At 58.0% G+C, this 21,542-nt stretch overlaps 1 protein-coding gene across 1 annotated transcript; it reads left to right on the forward strand.

Moving 5' to 3' along the window:
- The first annotated feature begins 1,411 nt into the window (after positions 1 to 1,411).
- flfl (serine/threonine-protein phosphatase 4 regulatory subunit 3 flfl) lies at positions 1,412 to 20,411 on the forward strand. The gene is made up of 16 exons (XM_037216230.1): positions 1,412 to 1,533; positions 5,400 to 5,643; positions 6,445 to 6,632; positions 7,039 to 7,182; positions 7,560 to 7,764; positions 8,862 to 8,965; positions 9,528 to 9,698; positions 11,335 to 11,484; positions 13,124 to 13,306; positions 13,719 to 13,908; positions 14,284 to 14,484; positions 14,723 to 14,892; positions 16,688 to 16,836; positions 17,142 to 17,311; positions 18,258 to 18,421; positions 19,110 to 20,411. Exons 2-16 carry the CDS (start codon positions 5,529 to 5,531, stop codon positions 20,352 to 20,354), a joined length of 3,549 nt encoding a protein of 1,182 aa, XP_037072125.1. The 5' UTR covers positions 1,412 to 1,533; positions 5,400 to 5,528; the 3' UTR covers positions 20,355 to 20,411.
- Positions 20,412 to 21,542: the final 1,131 nt, after the last annotated feature.

Below are 21,542 nucleotides of genomic sequence, written 5' to 3' on the forward strand. Positions count from 1 at the left end.
CAATTACATGGAGTGCTTGTTATTGACACATGCACATACTACATGTAAAATATGACCATCCAAACCTATGTCTTGACGGGAACTGAGTAAACACAAGAATAAGGAGCTGGCTTTAAATCGGTGAGGTTGAGAATTGGAGACGGCTGGTGAATTCTGAGAGCTGGGGACGGGTCTGGGGAAACTGGGAGCTGGGGATGGCTCGGGGAGGCTGGGAGCTGGGGATATCTCAGGGAGGCTGGGAGCTGGGGATGTCTCAGGGAGGCTGGGAGCTGGCCGCGAAGTGGAGGAAATGCAGACAAGATGAGATGGCCCAGGTGGGCGGTGAGTCTAGGTCCCCACAGTGAGCACAGGGGGTCCTCACTATCGGCCCTGCTGCTGGCGTCCCAGGCCATCTGCGTTCGAGAAACCACGTGACAAGCCGACAAGCCACCCCCATCCCCCTCCAAAATTTGGCCTCCTACAGGCAGACCAGGCTCCTGATATGAACATGGAGGGTATTTCATGGCCCAGAACGTGGACATGCGTATTCATAAACGGGTCTCCTTATTTACAAAGACGCCTGTCGAGACGTCAAGTAGGCTCTTGAACACACAATCTGGTCTTCTGACCCTGAGCGTGGGCTACCGCATCCATGAAGAAGCCTCCTGATCCAGAATTAACGGACGTCTTGTGAACGAATGTAAGTGATTGCGAAGAGCAGTGCTCTGAGCTAGATTCAGTTCCACCTGACTCAACCGTTAGCATATGCCAGGCTACAATGCCTTCAGTGTGAGAGAACGACGCCTTCAAAAATTTTGACGGAGCAAAAACATGATTTTGCCCGTTATCCAGTTCTTTCCCCCGCATACCACTGAGACGGTCGGGGAGCGGGGCACGCCGGCGCCACCCTGCAGGCATGTGGCCTTGATTGTACGGGAAAGGCGACCGGAATTCAACGTGGGGATGGTCCTACATGCTGCTCGCGAGCATGTGTGAACGGATGTTACCTGTGCATGCGCGGTAATGAAGGACTTTCAGACATGTCGTCTTCTCCAAGATGGTTCTGTTACCTCTGCAACTACTGGCGAAGCAGGCTGAGTGTGCCGTAATAGTCGATATATGTGTGATATAAGAGCAAAAACGAAAAAAGCACGTTTCAGGATAAACCTGTTGTTGGCCTTCATTGCCTTTACGCCGCAACCCAAATTAAAATTTCATGTTCGACGGGTTTACTTGTGCTTGTCGTAGACATTTTAGAGCATCGAAACATCTAATTGCCCGGCTTGTTGGCAATCGCCCTGGACAGATCACATCAGCGTACCCTAGCTCCACTGGTGGGCGCGATTTTAGATTTAGTTGTGTGCTCTGCGCTGCATTTGTAACTGCGCCGAATACAGACGACTGCTACGAAAATTCGTGGTTCGCCGGCGGTGTTCAACGTAAGTGGGGTCATTCATTACCATTCGGTTTACAGAAAATTGCGTTTGGTTAAGTGTTCATTGTGGTGGGAGAGGCTGTGACATTTTTCGGTGGATTGGCATCGCTGGGCACAAGGTAGGATGTGCAGCCATTGGACTGAGATGAGTTAGAGAAGGTTTCACCGAAGTTTTACAAAGAAGGTGCCTGAAATTAGTGTTCTTCCATTCAGTTTTGTGTTCTGCATTTCGACAGGCATTTCCATGTTTTTTTGTGTAATTTTTCTGCATTAGCTTTCATTATTCATGTATTCCAAATGCTTATGCTTTGTTTAAGTTATGCATGGTCAGAAACTACTGGGGTGATGTGTGTAGCTATGTGGTCCATAATTGAATAATTTTGAATTCATGCAGGTAGCACATTGCTGTTGAGATTGATTGCATGTTGTCCACACAATTTCCTGCCATGTTAATGTGCTTAGATACACCAACTGGTAGGCTTGAAGTTTAAAACAATATCTTCCAAAATATAAGTGGATTTCTAAGAAATAGGTCATGAGAGCAGGTTAGAATTGTAGGCATGTGTCACACTGGTATGTTTCTCATGTGAATTTGTGCTCAGTTTGTTTCTCAAAATGTATCTCAGCTGTAATTTAAAGCTTGGGTATCTGGTGGTTTCCTAATTTTCCTAGAAGTTAATTTGCTTTCACCGGCTTTTATCTACTGGTACTGTCGTGTTCAAGATTGGTCAGAATTGCGCCAAATTTACTGTACAATGATCTACACTGCATCTTAATTTTACAACTTCATCAAGCATTTCACAATGTAAGTAATACAATGTAGCCTTTAGAGCTGTCATAGGGAAACTGGCTTATCCGGCATCCAGTTGTTTTTACCTGATTTACCTGCTCAATGTGAATAACAGAAGCTGGGTGAGCAAAGTGTTCCATGTTAACACAATCATTTTTATTCAAGATCACCATCAAGATAAGTGTTATTCAAACTATGGCATGGCTAAGGCTCATGTGGTATAATTGGCCTGTAAGCTGTATTGGCCATCATGGAGTCATGTCTTTTTGCCTGCTGCAGTTTGTTTCATGGTTTGATCTGCTCTCCATCCTAGCTCATTATCTGCCTCAAGTTGTGATGAGTTGGCCAAAATGACATAAAGTATGATTTTGAGGAATTTCTGCCCAAAAATCCAGAAATGTACCTTAATTATCAATTCTTGCTTCAACTCTGCCTTAGCAGGATCCCCTCAAAATTTGACCTGTTTTATAGACTGGAAGCTTGCTGTACAAAATTGATTTTGCTAGGGCTGCATAACAGGCATGGTGTAAAAATGGATGCCATTTATATTCACAAATGCCTAACTGTACACAGAACATTGCATAGTGCATATTGCTTGCTGAATGGCTATAGATGTATGGTGAAATATATGATGAACCATAAGGAAATAAATCAACATTATCAGTAAAACATGAACATGCTTGCAAGTACCATCACTGACAAAACAATGCAGATGGCTTTAGAATACTCTGCAAAAGATAAACATTATGCTGAATAAGAATATGTTCAGCATAGCAGCAGAATCACACCAACAATGTCAGTAAGCCTTCCAAAAAAATCCAGGGATTCAGGGCTTTTGTGCAGTTGCTACAGATGTCAGCACATGAAAAGCCAGTGTGTCAAGGGAATTCTGATTTTACAAAGGTCATTTCAGGCAAAAGTATGTAAGGAAAAATCAGAAAAAATTAAGTTCATTTTAGCATGGCTTCAGTTTGATGCATGCATGCATTAGGTTCAGCGCACCAGTATTTTGTAGTTATCCATCATGGGGAATATTTTTTTCAGACCGAGCTGTAGCTGTCATGCAGCTAAAATGCAATAGTTATATTATTAGTGTGCCAGCAATTCTTCTGAATCAGATGTGTTGTTTACATCCTGTTACCAAAACGTGCCCAACTTGTTTTGGGGCTGAAGTCAGCCGAAGAAGTATTCCTCATTATGAAATGGTCTCTCCTCCCCATACCTCATCCCTCTGCAGCCCATGCTTCCAGTTAGTGTCATCACTAGCCAGCAGCTGCAAGAAGTTAAGGAAATAAAAATAATGTGTTATCTTTCAGAGTGGGAAATACATTCTCACAGGCTTTCACATGCTGTTTGCCCTGAGTATTAGCTGGTTGATACTCAGAAACTGTGTCAGTATGTCTTGGTTAGTGGATGCAACTTTACATTATGTACAGTACAATTTCCTGGACAATATTTCACAGCATGCATTATCTCTCTTTGTACAGAATGTGACATTGTTATTGGTTTTTGGATACCTGGTATCATTTTAGGAAAACATACTGAGAATTATTCATGTGACTCAGGTCCACTGCATGGTGCTGCCATCAGTGGTTGCAAAAGTATCAGCATTAGATGTTATGTGAAGGCCAGTCTGATGGAGTTATAAATGGAAAGTCAAGATAGGCTTACTTACCCTCCAGGTCAACCTGGGCTACTTTGCTATAGCATCATTTTCAATTAGAAATGATAGCTTGAGATTATTCTGCAGGACCTGTTATAAATTTAGGATGTTGGTGTACCCTCAGAAGCAAAACGTAGTGCTACAGTCATCCTTTTAACCCCACATTTCTGACAAACACAGATGTTAAATTACTGTGGAACACATTTTTTACATGTCTCATGTAGAGTCTAAGTCCTTGTACCATCTTCAGAGTAACTGGTGCATTGCCCCCATCTGCCGTGTTCTTTTTTTCTCCACAAGTTGAAAGGCTTGGCTGAAACCAAGTGTGCTGATCCATTGAGCCCTATCATCAGGGAAAGATGTACAAGAAAAAGAACTTATCTAGGTGTAAATATGGAAAGTAATAGGTGGTGTTGTTGGGACATTGTTAGCAGTGACCCTTCCTAATGGACTCAAACTGTACCACATATCTTACTTTGAGTTCATTTATTATATCTTGTCTTTATCCATTCAGGCTGAAGGTCTAGTTGTTAGAAACCGATAGAATTCAACTCAGAAATGACAAGAAGACTTGAGATGGACTGCTTTCAAGCTCACAGCAGGCTGCATCAGTCTTTAATTTAACATTTGTGTTTGATATCTTACATTTGTGGGCACAGGATGTCTATGTATGCATGCATTAAGTACAAACTAAATCCATCAGCAAGCTTCCACAAGTCCAGTTTTAATGTTGCAGGTTTTATGCACCATGCAGATCTGATCATTCCTGTTCCCCATGATGAAAATTGGCCTGCTTTTGAATGCTGTATGGTATTTGGGAACTGTTGCACTTAACACTTGCAATGGAACACTTGCAGTGTAGGAACACTTGCAATGCTCACATTCATGGTCAATGTTTTGGTTCTTGAATGGTTTGGCATGATGTGTAGACAAGTTACATTTCATCATGTGTGAGAGGGATTTGGGACCCAGTTTAGATGTGACAGGCTGTCACGCCAAACCAGTTTAGATGTGACAGGCTGTCACGCCAAACCAGTTTAGATGTGATAGGCTGTCACGCCAAACCAGTTTAGATGTGATAGGCTGTCACGCCAAACCAGTTTAGATGTGATAGGCTGTCACGCCAAACCAGTTTAGATGTGATAGGCTGTCACGCCAAACCGGTATTTTTTGTCTCATGATGTCTGCCTTGATGGGCTTACATTTTCACTGACCTTCCTGATTTGCATCTGACACAAACTCAGGCATGGCATGGCAAACTGATCCATAGGTTGAAGTGCTTAGATCTGACTGTTGCATGCACAATGGTGGCAGGGCTGCATTTTAAGCACTGACTATAAATGTCTGATGTGAGGCCAGCTTCAGCAAGCAGGCTGGTGGCAAAGGGCTGTCACCTGGTCCGTACTGTAGTACAAAAGGACTCCGACAAAATACTCATTTGGTTGGCATTGCTGACCTCGTTAACCTGTGCGGCGTGACGTTGGATGACCGTGGACGCTGTGGCGACCTGACGCGCCGTCACTGCGTTCCAGCCGCGGCCGCCGCTGACCGGTGTCAGCTGGGAGGAGCGCCGTGCCGCCGCCGTCCGGAGAGCTGGAGGAGCCAGCCGCCTGTCTGCGCGCGCGCGTCTGGAGATGAGCTGACCCGGTGCCGGGCTCGGCATGGCGGACCAGAGCACGCGCCGCCGCGTCAAGCTGTACGCGCTGAACGCCGAGCGGCAGTGGGATGACCGCGGCACGGGTCATGTCACGTCGTCTTACGTCGAGAAGCTGCAGGGTGAGCTGGCCCCGTGCCAGACCCTCGCCAAATCCGAACCAGGGACAGCCAGACCCGCGCCACACCCGCGCCGCCACCAGCGCCAGCACCGGCGCACCAGTTCGTCGCCAGACCCGCGTCTGACCCACGCCACGCCCGCGCCGGGGGCAGGCAGACCCGCGTCAGACCCGCGACAGACCCGCGACAGACCCGCGCCAGCACGGGTGCACCAGGAGCAGCCAGACCCGCGCCACACCCGCGTCAGACCCGCGCCAACACGGGCGCACCAGGGGCAGCCAGACCCTCGCCAAACCCGCACCAGGGACAGCCAGACCCTCGTCACACCCGCACCACATCCGCGCCCGCCAGCATGGGCGTACCAGGAGCAGTCAGACCCTCACCAAACCCGAACCAGGGACAACCAGACCCTCGCCAGACCCGCACAGGGGCAGCCAGACCGTCGCCAGACTCACACGGGGGCAGCCAGACCCCCGCCAAACACGCGCCAGACCCGCATAGGGGCAGCCAGACCGTCGCCAGACTCGCACGGGGGCAGCCAGACCCCCGCTAGACACGCGCCAGACCGGCGCCGCTGGGCCTGCTCTCCGCCCCGTCGTGGTTGTGTTGCGTCGCGTGAACTGCCGGTCAGGGCCGCCGCAGCACCGCGTCAATTGCAGTGAGCGGTGGAGACCTAGCTGGTTGAGAGCGTGAGGGGTCTGATCTGCTGCTCGTAATGCCGGCCGTGGGTGAGGCTCGGCGCGTCGCCACCGTCTTAGACGTCCCGGCTAATCGTCCCCCCCCCCCGCCCTCCTTCGGCCGCAGGTGTCTCACTGCTGGTGAAGGCCGAGTCGGACGGCAACATCCTGCTGGAGAGCAAGATCCAACCGGAGACCGTCTACCAGAAGCAGCAGGAGACGCTGATCGTGTGGTCGGAGGGCGACAACTTTGACTTGGCGCTCAGCTTCCAGGAGCGCGCCGGTTGCGACGAGATATGGGAGAAAATATGCCAGGTGACACGGTGACCACCGGTGCCCTGATGCTGCCCCGCACACCAATGACTCCCGTCACTCTCACTGGGGCCTCTGGGGGAGGGGGAGGGGCATTTAAGACGCTGCATGTTATAGGGGTGAGATGTTTGACCCTGCTGTGGGCGTTTCAGCGGCATTTGAAGCATTATCGAACAATATTTCAGCTTGGCCATAGCTCTGCTGGAAAGTGCCGCTTTGATGCCAGGTTATACCACATTCGTCACGTCTCGTCCCGTGTTGCTTGTGAATGTCAACGCATGGCTGTTTCCCAGCAGGCTGCCATGGTGTGTTTTGGTTGCGAGCGCTCCTTGCCGGGTGTGAGTGTGTGTGTGCGTGTGCATGTGCATGTGCATGTGCGTGTGTGTTGACTGGTCGCGCCGGCCACCAGGTGCAGGGCCGGGACCCGTCGGTGGAGATCACACAGGAGGTTGTGGAGGAGAGCGAAGACGAGCGCTTCGACGACATGTCCGACACCGTGCCCAGCATAGAACTGCCGGCCGCCGAGATGGGCCGACTGGAGGAGATCTCCGAGGTGGGTGCTCGGTCTCGGCTTTGCACCCGGGACAGGACGCGGACCCTGGCATTTTCTCTCAGCTGCAGTGGGAGACCGGGGGGAGAGCTCCGAGACCGTGTTCTGAGTAGGGCATGGTGCTCCAAACATGGTCTGTGCACTGCAGCTAGGCGACGAGTCAAATTCTGTTAGGTAAATGAGGCGACTTAGCCTGTGAGGTTCGGTCCGTCTCAGTAGGATCGTCTGGGATCGAGATTGCCTCTGGCTGGAAAGGTCCCTCCCAGCAGAGCTCATGTTCCGTCCCCGACCCGACCTGTACATCTGCTCCCGGCAGTGGTGCCGCTGGCATTGCGCGCTTGTCTGCCGCGGGACTTTATGTGACTGGTCGTCGGTTGCAGCTCATCAACAGCTGTCTGCACTCGGCAATCAAGCGAGAGAAGCTCACACTGGCCGTGGAGGCCGACAACTACATCCCGAAGCTGATGCGGATGTTCCAGATGTGCGAAGATGTGGAGAACACTGCCGGCCTGCACCACCTTCACGACATCATCATCAACCTCTTTCAGCTGAACAAAAACGCCCTCATCGAGTCCATGTTCAAAAGTTAGTGCCCGGAGTGGTGAAGCTGGGAGGGCCCGCTTAGCGGCGGCGTGACGAGTCTTGGGCTGGCTCCGTCAGTGCCCGGAGTGGTGAAGCTGGGAGGGCCCGCTTAGCGGCGGTGTGACGAGTCTCGGGCTGGCTCCGTCACGTGCCCGGAGTGGTGAAGCTGGGAGGGCCCGCTTAGCGGCGGTGTGACGAGTCTCGGGCTGGCTCCCTACCAACAGCTGCGCCGGCATCTGCGTCCGTCTCCAGGAGACATTAAGACGTCTTAGGTGCTGAAGGCGATGTTGTACCCACAAAGTTATTGATGGAAGTATGCTGTCTAAGGCCGTCGTATGAACGGGCGTTTGGGATTCCGAAGGATGTAGCGCATTTAGCGGCCCTCTTATCGCAACATGAATGCTGCTGGCACACTGTTTTTGTAGGTAGCCACCGCACGCCGTGGTAGTTCAGTTCGTGAAGAGAGGTGTCGGCATGCAAGTAATAGGCGGTTTGATCGGTGGTTCTGTTTCTCAGGGAAGGGGTCAGCATGTGAGTGACAGGAACAGTTTGGCTGGCGGTTCCGTTTGTCAAGAAAGCAGTGTGTGTGCCATCCGCCTGACCGTTCTGTCCTGCCATATGCATGTCCGCCCCGTCCTGTGTGTGCCATCCGCCTGACCGTCCCGCCGTGTGTGACGCCCGCCTGACCATCCCACCCTCCTGTGTATGCCGCCCGCCTGACCACCCCACCCTCCTGTGTGTGCTGCCCGCCTGACCATCGCACCCTCCTGTGTATGCCACCCGCCTGACCACCCCACCCTCCTGTGTATGCCACCCGCCTCACCGTTTCGTCCTCCTGTGTGTGCCACGCCCTGACCTCCACCTCCTGTGTATGCCCCGCCTGACCATCCCCCCTCTGTGTATGCCCCCGCCTGACCTCCTGTGTGTGTGACCGCCCCGCCGCTGACCGTCTCGTCCTCCTGTGTGTGCCCCGCCTGACCGTTCGTCCTCCTGTGTGTGCCCCCGCCTGACCGTCTCGTCCTCCTGTGTGTGCCGCCCGCCTGACCGTCTCGTCCTCCTGTGTGTGCCGCTCGCCTGACCGACTCTGACCGGTCCCGCAGTTGACGTCATTTTTGACGTGGTGGGCTGTCTGGAATACGACCCGGCCAACCCGGTGCCGACGCGGCACCGCGAGTACCTCAAGCAGATGGCCAACTTCAAGCAGGTGAGGCCGGCCGGGCGGTGTGCGCCGGTCGTGGCTGTCGTCGCGCGCCGGCTGGGCTCCGGTCCGTCCCGGCCAGCGTCACGGCTGCGGCCGCGAGCCGCCGGCTCCACCCGTCCGCCGCTGTCCGCAGTGTGAGTCGGCGTCAGCTGTGTGCGCCGGCTGGGCTCCGGTCCGTCCCGGCCAGCGTCACGGCTGCGGCCGCGAGCCGCCGGCTCCACCCGTCCGCCGCTGTCCGTAGTGTGAGTCGGTGTCAGCTGTGTGCGCCGGCTGGGCTCCGGTCCGTCCCGGCCAGCGTCACGGCTGCGGCCGCGAGCCGCCGACTCCACCCGTCCGCCGCTGTCCGTAGTGTGAGTCGGCGTCAGCTGTGTGCGCCGGCTGGGCTCCGGTCCGTCCCGGCCAGCGTCACGGCTGCAGCCGCGAGCCGCCGGCTTCACCCGTCCGCCGCTGTCCGTGGTGTGAGTCGGCGTCAGCTATGTGCGCCGGCGGTGTGTGCAGCGCGCGCTCTCTCCGTGCTCGGCGGTGCCCTGTGGTGTGTGCGTGACCCGCCCGCTGCCGGCCACAGGTGCTGCCGATCCGCAACAGTGAGCTGCTGGCCAAGATACACCAGACGTATCGCGTGCAGTACATCCAGGACATCGTGCTGCCCACGCCCAACATGTTCGAGGACAACGTGCTCTCCACGTTATCTAGCTTTATATTCTTCAATAAGCTAGATATCGTTAGGCAATTGCAGGTCAGTGAAGTCAGCATTGGGCTTTCAGGTCTGCAAAATAAATCATTTGCAGATGTCTGATGTTCAGCCTCCATTTCATTCATACATGGGTGCTTTGGAACATCAAAACACCAGTTTATTCTGCGTTGGAATAGATTGTGTAAACAAGCTGTCGCTGTGCTGCGTGTAGCGTGTGAAATGAATGTTGCCTGGTCATAGATTGTACAAGCCAGCTGTTGCTGTACAGCGTCCGGCATGTGGAGGAATGTTGCCTGGTCTTTGCATTAAAGCATGCAGACTAGGTTGCATCTAAGCGTACCTGATGCCCTAAGCAGAATCAGGTAACAAAGAGGACAACTGGTTTGAAAGCAGGGTACAGAAGGCTGTCCCACTCAGCGTTGCCACTCCTGACCACTTGTGTAATGCTGGACGCATGGATGTGTCGCTGGAGATGCTTTCGATTAGCTGCGTGCTTGCCGGGTGCGGCCAATGGGAGGCAAGGCTCGTGGCCGTCTTGGTCTGCTGTTTGCTGTCCCCCGGCGGGATCGTGGTCATCAGGGGCTCTGTCTGCTGTTCCCCGGCGAGGGTCGTGGTCGTCTGGGGCTCTGTCTGCTGTTCCCCGGCGAGGGTCGTGGTCGTCTGGGGGCTCCTGTTGTTGTTCCCCGGCGAGGGTCGTGGTCGTCTGGGGGCTCTGTCTGCTGTTCCCGGCGAGGGTCGTGGTCGTCTGGGGGCTCTGTCTGCTGTTCCCCGGCGAGGGTCGTGGTCGTCTGGGGGCTCTGTCTGCTGTTCCCCGGCGAGGGTCGTGGTCGTCTGGGGGCTCTGTCTGCTGTTCCCCGGCGAGGGGTCGTGGTCGTCTGGGGGCTCTGTCTGTTGTTCCCCTGCGAGGGTCGTGGTCGTCTGGGGCTCTGTCTGCTGTTTCCCCGGCGAGGGTCGTGGTCGTCTGGGGGCTCCTGTCTGCTGTTCCCCGGCGAGGGTCGTGGTCGTCTGGGGGATCTGTCTGCGTTCCCCGGCGAGGGGTCGTGGTCGTCTGGGGGCTCTGTCTGCTGTTCCCCGGCGAGGGTAGTGGTCGTCTGGGGGCTCTGTCTGCTGTTTCCCCGGCGAGGGTCGTGGTCGTCTGGGGGCTCTGTCTGCTGTTCCCCGGCGAGGGTCGTGTCGTCTGGGGGCTCTGTTGCTGTTCCCCGGCGAGGGTCGTGGTCGTCTGGGGGCTCTGTCTGCTGTTCCCCGGCGAGGGTCGTGGTCGTCTGGGGGCTCTGTCTGCTGTTCCCCGGCGAGGGTCGTGGTCGTCTGGGGGCTCTGTCTGTTGGTCCTTCGAGAGGGTCGTGGCCGTCAGCGGCCCTGTCTGTTGTTCCTGGCGAGGATCGTGGTCGTCAGGGGCCCCGCCTGGTTTCCCCTGGCGAGGGTCATGGCCGTCAGGGGCTCTGTCTGCTGTCCCTTGGCGAGGGTCGTAGCCGGATGGTGCTCCGCCTGCGGCCCCTGGGCGGCGACGACCGTCCTATTCTATGGTCCCCAAATCGGCATCCCCCCGCCCTTCCCCCACTCGGAGAGGACCGCTTTAGCCCGTAGGTCTGTGTTGGACCCTCCCAGACGTTAGATGCTGGCGATGCCCGCCCCCGTACTGAACTAACTGGGCGTATTTCTGACCCACGGCGTGTTGCAGGACGATGAGAAGTTCCTGACCGAGTTTTTCTCCCTGTTGAGTGACGAGAAGACGCCGATCACGAAGCGGCGGGACCTGGTGCTATTCCTGAAGGAATTCTGCACGTTTTCGCACACGTTGCAGCCGCAGAGCAAGGACACATTCTTTAAGGTACCCAGCGTCTGTGGTGTGGCGTTTTCCAGTGAGCTGTGTGGCGCCAGCGGTCGGGTCGGCCTGAGTCTGGTGGCTCTGCTCACCTTGTCCAGCCCCTCACCACCGCACTTGACGCCACAGCTCCCCGGCCCGGGCTCTGTGCCGCCCTGGAGCGTCTGTGTCGTCAGACGCATCCGTCGCAGGCAGGAGGCTGGCCAGACCACTCCCCGGTACACGGGACCGGTGGTCCGAGGCTGGCCTGGCCGCTCCCCGGTATACGGGACCGGTGGTCCGAGGCTGACCTGGCCGCTCCCGGGTATACGGGACCGGTGGCCCGAGGCTGACCTGGCCGCTCCCTGATACACGGGACCGGTGGTCCGAGGCTGACCTGGCCGCTCCCCGGTATACGGGACCGGTGGTCCGAGGCTGGCCAGACCACTCCCCGGTACACGGGACCGGTGGTCCGAGGCTGACCTGGCCGCTCCCCAGTACACGGGACCGGTGGCCCGAGGCTGGCCTTGCCGCTCCCTGGTACACGTGGCCGATGATCCGTGGCTGGCCTGCCTGCCACCATCGGAAATGGGCTGACGGGCGTTCGCAATTCCCTTTGTTGTAGCGCGGGAATCGAATGTTGCAGTCCTTTAACCGGGATTAATATATCTGTTTGAGAATGAGATATGTTGACTATCGTCAACTTTAGCTGATGATGGTTCGGCACCGACATTACTACTGACACGTATGTGAACGGTAGATGTCAGCCTTGTGTCAGCCTGTGTCCCCAGGACCGGCCGTCTCCCAGAGCGGTCCGTCACCTCAGGCGCCGCGCGTACAGCCGTGCTGACGCTGGCTGCTGTCCGGCCGTCTCCCAGAGCGGTCCGTGACCTCAGGTGCCGCGCGTACAGCCGTGCAGACGCTGGCTGCTGTCCGGCCGTCTCCCAGAGCGGTCCGTGACCTCAGGCGCCGCGCGTACAGCCGTGCTGACGCTGGCTGCTGTCCGGCCGTCTCCCAGAGTGGTCCGTGACCTCAGGTGCCACGCGTACAGCCGTGCTGACGCTGGCTGCCGTCCTGCTGTCCCCTGGAGAGTGGCCCGCGACCTGCAGCCGTGCTGACGCTGGCTGCCGTCAGGCCGTCTCCCAGAGTGGTCCGTGACCTCAGGCGCCGCGCGTACAGCCGTGCTGACGCTGGCCGCCGTCCTGCTGTCCCCTGGAGAGTGGCCCGTGACCTGCAGCCGTGCTGACGCTGGCCGCCGTCAGGCCGTCTCCCAGAGTGGTCCGTGACCTCAGGCGCCGCGCGTACAGCCGTGCTGACGCTGGCCGCCGTCCTGCTGTCCCCTGGAGAGTGGCCCGTGACCTGCAGCCGTGCTGACGCTGGCTGCCGTCAGGCCGTCTCCCAGAGTGGTCCGTGACCTCAGGCGCCGCGCGTACAGCCGTGCTGACGCCGGCTGCTGTCCGGCCGTCTCCCAGAGTGGTCCGTGACCTCAGGTGCCGCGCGTACAGCCGTGCTGACGCTGGCTGCTGTCCGGCCGTCTCCCAGAGTGGTCCGTGACCTCAGGTGCCGCGCGTACAGCCGTGCTGACGCTGGCTGCCGTCCTGCTGTCCCCTGGAGAGTGGCCCGTGACCTGCAGCCGTGCTGACGCTGGCCGCCGTCCTGCTGGCAGACGCTGCTGTCGCTGGGCGTGCTGCAGGCGCTGGAGACTACGCTGACCGTGGACGCCGGCGACCTCTCTCAGCCCGGCCAGGTCATCAAGGCCGCCTGCATCGATATCCTCATGTACATTGTGGAGACGGTGCCGCCCATGGTGCGGGAGCACATGGTGCAGCAGGCCGAGTCCTGTGACGATGTGAGTCAGCTCGCCGGTTAGCCGGCAATGTCCGGGCCCTCCGCAGCCGGGCACTGCTGGACACGCAGCGCAGCCGCGGGAAAAGCACATGGTGTTCGCGCCCCGTCTCGCCGCCACGCGGGAATGGCGGCATTCGCCTGTCCGAGGACGCACAGCGGCATCGTGCTGCCTCATATCAATATGCGTTCTTGAAGGATGCGTATGTTTGTTGCAGCTGGGAAAGTCTACTTCAGACACTTGCTTTTTTGCAGAATCCTCCAATCCCTGCGATGTGCATGCGAAACTATTACTACCACCGTGACCAAGGTTCTGTGTGCGGTATGGACGCCGCTGGCCATGCACGCGTAGCAGCGAGGGCCGATCTGGCGGCGTTCTGACCGGCGCCGCGCGCGCGCTCCGTCTGTGTCCCCAGGACCAGCTGCTGATGAACCTGATCGTAGAGCAGATGGTGTGCGACCGTGACCCGGAGGTCGGCTCGGCCGTCCAGCTCTCCGGCATCATCCGCATCCTCATCGACCCGGAGAACATGGTGGCGCTCAACCGCTCCGAGAAGACCGAGTTCCTGGCGTTCTTCTACAAACACTGCATGCACAGCCTCGTCGGTACGGAGGCGTCCACTGCGGCGGGCGCTAGCCCTGTCATATGGGGATGGATGGAGAGGAGAGGGCAGACAATTGGGCTGCAGTGAACTGTGTGCTGGCCGCCGCCCGTGCTCGTGACTCGGTGGCCTGCGTAGTTCATGACGGATTTGACACCCGCAAACTTACGTGATGCCAGTTTGCAGTTAAAAAAAAGAAACTCATCTTCTGTCTGAGGGATTTAGTTGACAATCTCCAGCCGATCCATGCCGAGTAGATTCACCGTCGGACACAGCGACGCGCCTGTACTGGCGGTGCCGCGAGCGGACGCCACCGTACGGCCGCCGGCGTCGGAGTGCCGCCGCCGGCGCCCTGACTTGAGCCCTGCATCGCCGCCAGCGCCGCTGCTGGCGAACACTACCGACGAGTGGCCGCTGCATGACGACCCGGCCACCGTGCAGCTGCTCAACCTGGTGCTGGAGCTGCTCTCGTTCTGCGTCGAGCACCACACCTTCCACGCCAAGAACTTCATCATCACCAGAAACATGGTCGCCCGCATACTGGTGCTCATGAAGAGCAAGCACAAGTACCTTGTTCTAGGTGAGAGGACCGTCCGCCGGCTCTTACCGTCAGGGGTGGATGTTTTTTTAATGCATTGCATTTGTTTCATGTAAAATTTGCATTTTTGCAACATTGGTGCTGTGAATGCCTTAAATTTCGTCAAGGCCATCATGTCTAATAAGGCTGTGGTTGCGTTTTATCATATTACCGCGTTTGTTACACCGTTGCAAGTTGCTGATGCCAACGTATTTAGTGTACTTACTACGCTCGTTTCCAGATGCATTGCGGTTCCTGCGTAAGATGGTGGCGTTGAAGGACGAGAACTACAACCGCCACATCGTCAAGCAGAATCTGTTTGCTCCCGTGGTGGAGGCATTCTTCCACAACCAAGGACGCTACAATCTACTGGACTCGGCCGTCATTGAGCTGTTCGAGTTCATCAAAACGGTGGGCCTCCACTGTGTGCATCCGACGAGCGATATCGTATTGGCTTTCGTAATCCTATGCTTCGTTTTATAAACAAGGTCTGCGGTGATTATAGATCGCCCACCATCATGATTTGAAATTTTCAACTTTTGAATCATTTGTTATATTACAACGGAACCCCCCAAGCGCCCGTCTTGACTGCATTGTATGTACCTTTTCGTCCTACATCATTTAGTAGCTGCACACGAATCAGATAGCGAATTAGATATTAGACAACTGATGTAACATCACATGGTTTGTAGCACTATGGGTCCTCATGCTGATTTATCAATTTTTCAAGACACTAGAAGGTACTGGCAGAACAACATTTTAGAGCAGACATTCGTGCTATTGCTAGTGTGCGACATTTCATGCCGTGCTTATGATCACGAATGCAAAAATGTAAAGGGAATGCTCCGCATTCGAAGACAGTGAGGACATTATCAGATATGATGAAATAAGCTCACCTTTAGTTGTTGATGTGCTTTTAAGTGGAAAAGACCACTCTAGACAACAAAATGTATTTTCAGTAAGCATGCATCTGGATACGTGCTTGATTGTCCTGGAACGTTTGTATGCCGTTGGCGTGCTGCCAAACTTGCCGTGTCAAGTTGCTACCCCAGCGCTCCCTCGTATTATCTCAATCTCCCGACGGGTGGCCGTGGCGGTGCTGGCCCTAGCACTCCCTCGTATTACCTCAATCTCCCGACGGGTGGCCGTGGCGGCGCTGGCCCTAGCACTCCCTCGTATTACCTCATTCTCCCGACGGGTGGCCGTGGCGGTGCTGGCCCTAGCACTCCCTCGTATTACCTCATTCTTCCGACGGGTGGCCGTGGCGGTGCTGGCCCTAGCACTCACTCGTATTACCTCAATCTCCCGACGGGTGGCCGTGGCGGTGCTGGCCCTAGCACTCCCTCGTATTACCTCATTCTCCCGACGGGTGGCCGTGGCGGTGCTGGCGGTGTTTGCAGAACCAGATATTTTGGTATGCTTTATATTTGGCTCTTGTGGTGTATCTATCCGTGAGTTCGAGGTATTAAGTTGTGTTCACGCACTCGGTTATGTAATTACAAGTCTAATCTTCGTAATAATTAGCACCCATGTCCAACTTCTTACACTGTGTAGCGCAAAACGTGGTTCGTGATTGAATCTTGCATAGCCTGCTCAACACTCATCGAAAGCTAACTGGCGTCCATCATGTCCAGAAACCGTGCCCACGAACGCCAGATATGAACGGCTCGACGATTATACTCTTCTTGACCTCTTACGCCGCCTGGACTATGGGGTGGCAGAATTTGAATGATGTTTCTGTGGTGTCGTACATGCCTGAGTGACCTTGAAGTGGTCTGCAATCTTAGCGGGCGTGCAGCTTAGAAACTAGGGGGGTTTAGGCCTTACGAAGGGCTTTGCTGTTCACTGCATCAAATTGTCTTCAAAACGGCTATTTCAGTTCAAAACCCCTTGCAAATATGGAACATCCTCTTGAAGCAAAAAATACATACGGAAACCAAAACACGTGAATCCAGAAAACGCTTAGAATCCTTGCAGACACTGTTGCTTAAAGATGTCAAAGATAATAAATCATCCGAGCTCCCATTATCCCGACAACCGATACGCGGTATAGCTTCAGCGGCTGAGCGCGTCGTAAAGCCCCAATGACACACGATGGCCGATATGTGTAATATGCGTTCAACCGCTGACGAAGCGTCTCTCGCGCCCGTCGTCGCACGAGCGACGGGGTGCCATGCGGTGACTGCTTGTGGTGGCCCGTCGACAGGAGGACATCAAGACACTGCTGGCCTACATAGTGGAGACCTTCGGCGACAAGCTGCTGGATGTAACGTACGTGCAGACGTTCCGCAACTTGAAGCAGCGGTACGAGCAGCAGCAGGACCGGCTGCAGCAACGTACCACCGCTCTCGAGAGGTCAGTGATTGCAGCAGATGGAAGTTCGTCCCCGCCGAAAACTCATCAATTTCTTTCCTCCGGGATGCGACTTGATCTTCTTGATGATATCTGCAGTTGCACTCCCATGCCAGATCTCTGACTTCGAAGAACGATGCGCGCGTCCTGTTTTGTTCCATTCCCAGTATTTGCTTTTCGGATATCCCCAAATGTCGTCAGTGCCATTCAGACACGGGTAAGGCGTTTGCTCAGCCCGGTGCCAAGCAGGAGGAGACGCCCCCTGCTGTAAGCAGGAGCTTTTTGCTGACGGGGCCGTGTGCGGGCAGCGTGCCGTCGATCCAGCGGTGCGCCACGCGCTTCCGGCGCGACCCACGCCAGATGGACGAGGACGAAGAGATGTGGTTCAACGACGACGACGACTACGAGGAGGCGGTGGAGCCGACGCCCGGCGCCGGCCTCGGCGCCGCCGCCGCCGTCTCCGACCTAGAGCAGATCGGTGAGTTGTCAGGTCGCGCCGCTGGGATGTCGCCAGTGACGTAGCCGTGGTCGTCTTCGACCTGCCAAATGGGCGCCATATGACCAACGTAGTCGGTGCGCCCCAAAGCCCAAATCATCATCATCTTCGACCTGGGGCGGACCGGTGAGCCGTTCGGTCGCGCCGCTGGGGTTTCGCTGGCGACGCAGCCTTGTCGCTCTCGCGTCCACTCCCATGGCGCGTTAGTCGTGCGGTCAGCCCCGTTTATGCCGTCGGTTAGTCATGGTCAGTTGTGCGCAGGGAAAGCAAACGGCAGTGAGGGGGTGCACTTCAAGCGATGGTGATGAGTGCGAGTGCTCGGGTCTGTTCGAAGCTGGAAGGTGCGTCTGCTAGGGAGCTGCAGAATGCTGGATTGCGAAGATTACCGATTTTTGCGCAGTCAGAATCTGGTCACCCCTGGCAACCGCGAGCAGAGTCAAAATAATGAGATGTGACCAGTGTGCGGTTCTTTTCTTGACGAGTAGCTTTACTTGCCGTTTCAGTCGGCGGCGCTTGATATACACGGGAGGCACGTGTTTCCACAACAAAAACTCCAGTTACTGAAGGAAAGTGGTCGGTTCAGTAGCCTCCTAGTACGACATCGGTTCACTTCTTCTGCTCGCCATGAACAGTAGGCCGAGCAGCCGGCCCACGCCAACCGGCGCTGCCCGTCCGGTGCCGGCGGCGAGCTGACGCCTCCACGCCGCTGCTCCTCCCCCACGCCACGCCACGCCGGCCATCCTGTGCCGGGGCGGCGAGCTGACGCCTCCACGCCGCTGCTCCTCCCCCACGCCACGCGACACCGGCCATCCTGTGCCGGGGCGGCGAGCTGACGCCTCTACGCCGCTGCTCCTCCCCCACGCCACGCGACACCGGCCATCCTGTGCCGGGGCGGCGAGCTGACGCCTCCACGCCGCTGCCCCCGCAGGCAAGCTGATCGAGGGTCGCAGCAAGCTGTTCACGCCGTCGGCGGCGGCCGAGCTAACGGCCGACAAGGAATCGGTCGAGCTGGACGGCACCGCCACCGCTCCGGCCGCCAAAACGCCGCCGGGCGCCGCCGCGCAGAGCGTCGCCATCAGCATGGTGAAAAAGGTGCGGGTGGAGGGGTGTGAAGTGGCGCGCCCTGGGTTCGTTGTGGATGGGGTCGCCCGCAGGCCCGGAACGGTGCTGGGGCGAGGACGCCCTCCGGGTCCTGCGGCCCGCGGTGTGGGCATGCCAGTGGTGTCCTCTTTGCTGTGCGTTTCCTTATTGTTACTGTTACTGCACTGGTACTGTTACACCGTTACTATGCCTGTCCGTTCATGCTTGCACGGCGCTGGGCGCGACGCTGATGACCTGACGCAATGGGCGGGTGCGGACGTGGATGACCTGACGCAATGGGCGGGTACTGACGTGGATGACCTGACGCAATGGGCGGGTACGGGCGTGGATGACCTGACGCAATGGGCGGGTACGGACGTGGATGACCTGACGCAGTGGGCGGGTACGGGCGTGGATGACCTGACGCAATGGGCGGGTACTGACGTGGATGACCTGACGCAATGGGCGGGTACGGGCGTGGATGACCTGACGCAATGGGCGGGTACGGACGTGGATGACCTGACGCAGCGGACAGTACGGTCGTGGGTAACCAGACGTAGTGGGTGGTACGGACGTGGATAACCTGACGCAGCGAACGGTACGGACGTGGATGCCACTGCGCTGCCTGTCCGCACCAGTGTGCGGGCCGGGCGCGCCGGGGCTGGTGCCTTGTGCCGTCACGCGTGTGCCCGGCCGACAGGTGGGTCTGGTCGACTACGACGCCGACTCGGACGAGGAGGAGGAGGACGGCTGCGAAGACAGCCAGCTGTCGCCGCTGTCACTGCAGCTTCCGCCGTCCGCCGCCGGGCAACTGGCTTCCCCGCCGTCCCTGCAGCAGCAGCAGCAGCTCACGTCAACAAACCACGTGCAGCTACAGCCGACATCCCCGACCCAGCAGCAGCCGGTGTCCCCGGTGCAGCAGCTGTGCTCACCGATCCAGCAGCTGTGCTTGCCGATCCAGCAGCCGATCTTACCGTCTCAGTCGTGCTCGCCCGCCCAGCAGCTGTGCTCGCCGAGCCAGCAACCGGCGTCACCTCCTGCCCAGCAGGACCCCGCCTCACCTGCTGCCCAGGAGCCGAAGCCAGCAGCCGAGCCGCAGCCGTGTCCCGCCGCCCAGCAGCCGACCGCAGCGCTCCAGCAGGAGCCAGTTGCTTCCAGCGAGCAGCAGCCGGCAGCGGCAGCAGCGCCGCAGCCGGCAGCCCAGCCCGGCCGGGAGCAGTGCTGCTTGCCGACCTCACACCCTGCCGCACCGACCCGGCAGCCGACGGACGCGCCGGCCGCACCGGAGCCGTGCTCTGTAGCCCAGCGGATGACCCCAGCGGCCGAGCAGCAGGCGGCGCCGGCGCAGCGGCAGGCATCGCCAGCGCCAGGGCCGGCATCCCCGCCACAGCAGGCAGCTTCGTCGGCCCAGCAGCAGACCTTCATGCCCCAGGAGCAGGCATCCTCGCCCCAGCAGCAGACCTCGCTGGCCCAGCAGCAGACCGTGCCGGCCCAGCAGCAAACCTCGCCGTCCCAGGAGCAAATCGTATCGCTTCAGCAGCAGGTGTCGTCGCCCCCACAACAGGCCTCGCCGGCCCAGCAGGAAGCCTCGCCGGCCCAGCAAGAGGCCTCGCTGTCCCAGCAGGAGGTCTCGCCAGCCCGGCAGGAGGCCTCGCCAGCACAGCAGGAGGCCGTGCTGACGCAGCAGAAGGTTTCGTCTGCCGAGCAGGAGGCCTCTCCGGCCGAGCAGGGGGCCTCGCCGGCCCAGCAGGAGGCCTCGCCGGCCCAGCAGGAGGCATCGCCGGCCCAGCAGCAGAGCTCTCCGCCAATGTCATCCTCGGGTGCGCCCGACTCGCCGTGTGGAGGGGAGCCGTCGCCGACCGTGTTCTGCCCCGGCGCGGCTGACCCGCTCAGCGACGACGACGACCTGCCCTGTGCCAAACGGGCGCGCGTGGACGCCTCCTGAGCGGCGGCCGACCGCCCGCCCGCCCCGCGTACAAAGCCAGCCGACGCCGGTTGCTTCACCCGCCCCCCCCTCCCCCCCCACACACATACACACAGGTCAGCTTACCACACCACGACAGGCGGCGTGTCGACGGATGGCAGAGCCGCGCGGCGTGGGCACGGGCTCGCAGACGCCCCAGGGATGTTCAACAGACGCGCGTGGCGGAGCTTGCGTGCTCACGCACACTCCACACTGACGCTGCGCCCCATTCAGTCCTGAGGCCCTCACGCACCACACGCGTTCTGTACAAAGGGATTCGCCGCGGACGCCTCGCGCCGGCGGACGACGGTCACCGGGCGGGCATGGTATTTTTGTATACTTGAGTTTACAGTGCGTGCCTGCGCGTTCTCGGCGGGCGGCCTGGCGCAGTGTGTCTGTGCGGACGGGTGGGCGTTCTCGGCGAACAGCCCAGCGCGGTGTGTCTGTGCGGACGGGTGAGCGTTCTTGGCGGGTGGCCCAGTGCGTTGTGTGTGCGGACGGGTGGGCGTTCTCGGCGGGCGGCCTAGCTCAGTGTGTTTGTGCGGACGGGTGGGCGTTCTCGGCGGACGGCCCAGCGCGGTGTGTCTGTGCGGACGAGTGAGCATTCTTGGCGGGGGGCCCAGCGCGGTGTGTCTACGCACGGGTGGGCGCTCTCGTCGGGCGGCCCAGCGCAGTGTGTCTGTGCGGACGGGTGGGCGTTCTCGGCGGGCGGCCCAGCGCAGTGTGTCTGCGGACGGGTGGGCGTATGAGTGAGCACACGGCCGGTCGTGTAGTGACCGTATGCACGACTGGTGCCAGCGAGGATACACGTGCTGGAGTGATGCGTGCGGGACCGGACGAGCGCGGTCGCCCCTGGGGCATACCTCGGATCGGTTGGTAGGGATCGGTGTTGCGACTGGCATTCAGAGCCTGCCGCCGGCGGGTCACGAGGACCGGGCGGAGATGGCGGGCCGGGCCGCGCGCGGCCGCAGTTACCGCCGCGGCGGCCCGCTCCCCCGAGATCTCTTATGTTTTGTACGCGGCACGCGGCGCCCGGGTTATTCGCGTTCGGAGACGACTTCGATTTCTGTGGCCTGTGCCACCCTTGTGGACGTCTTTTATTATTTGATATTAATAACGTGCCTCTTGTTTTACGGCCGCCTGACGTCAGGCGGGCGGGCGGCGGCGGGC

Source organism: Pollicipes pollicipes, unplaced genomic scaffold (genome assembly GCF_011947565.3).
Source record: "Pollicipes pollicipes isolate AB1234 unplaced genomic scaffold, Ppol_2.1 Scaffold_4002;HRSCAF=4701_pilon_pilon_pilon, whole genome shotgun sequence".
NCBI classification, from domain to species: Eukaryota; Metazoa; Arthropoda; class Thecostraca; order Pollicipedomorpha; family Pollicipedidae; genus Pollicipes; species Pollicipes pollicipes.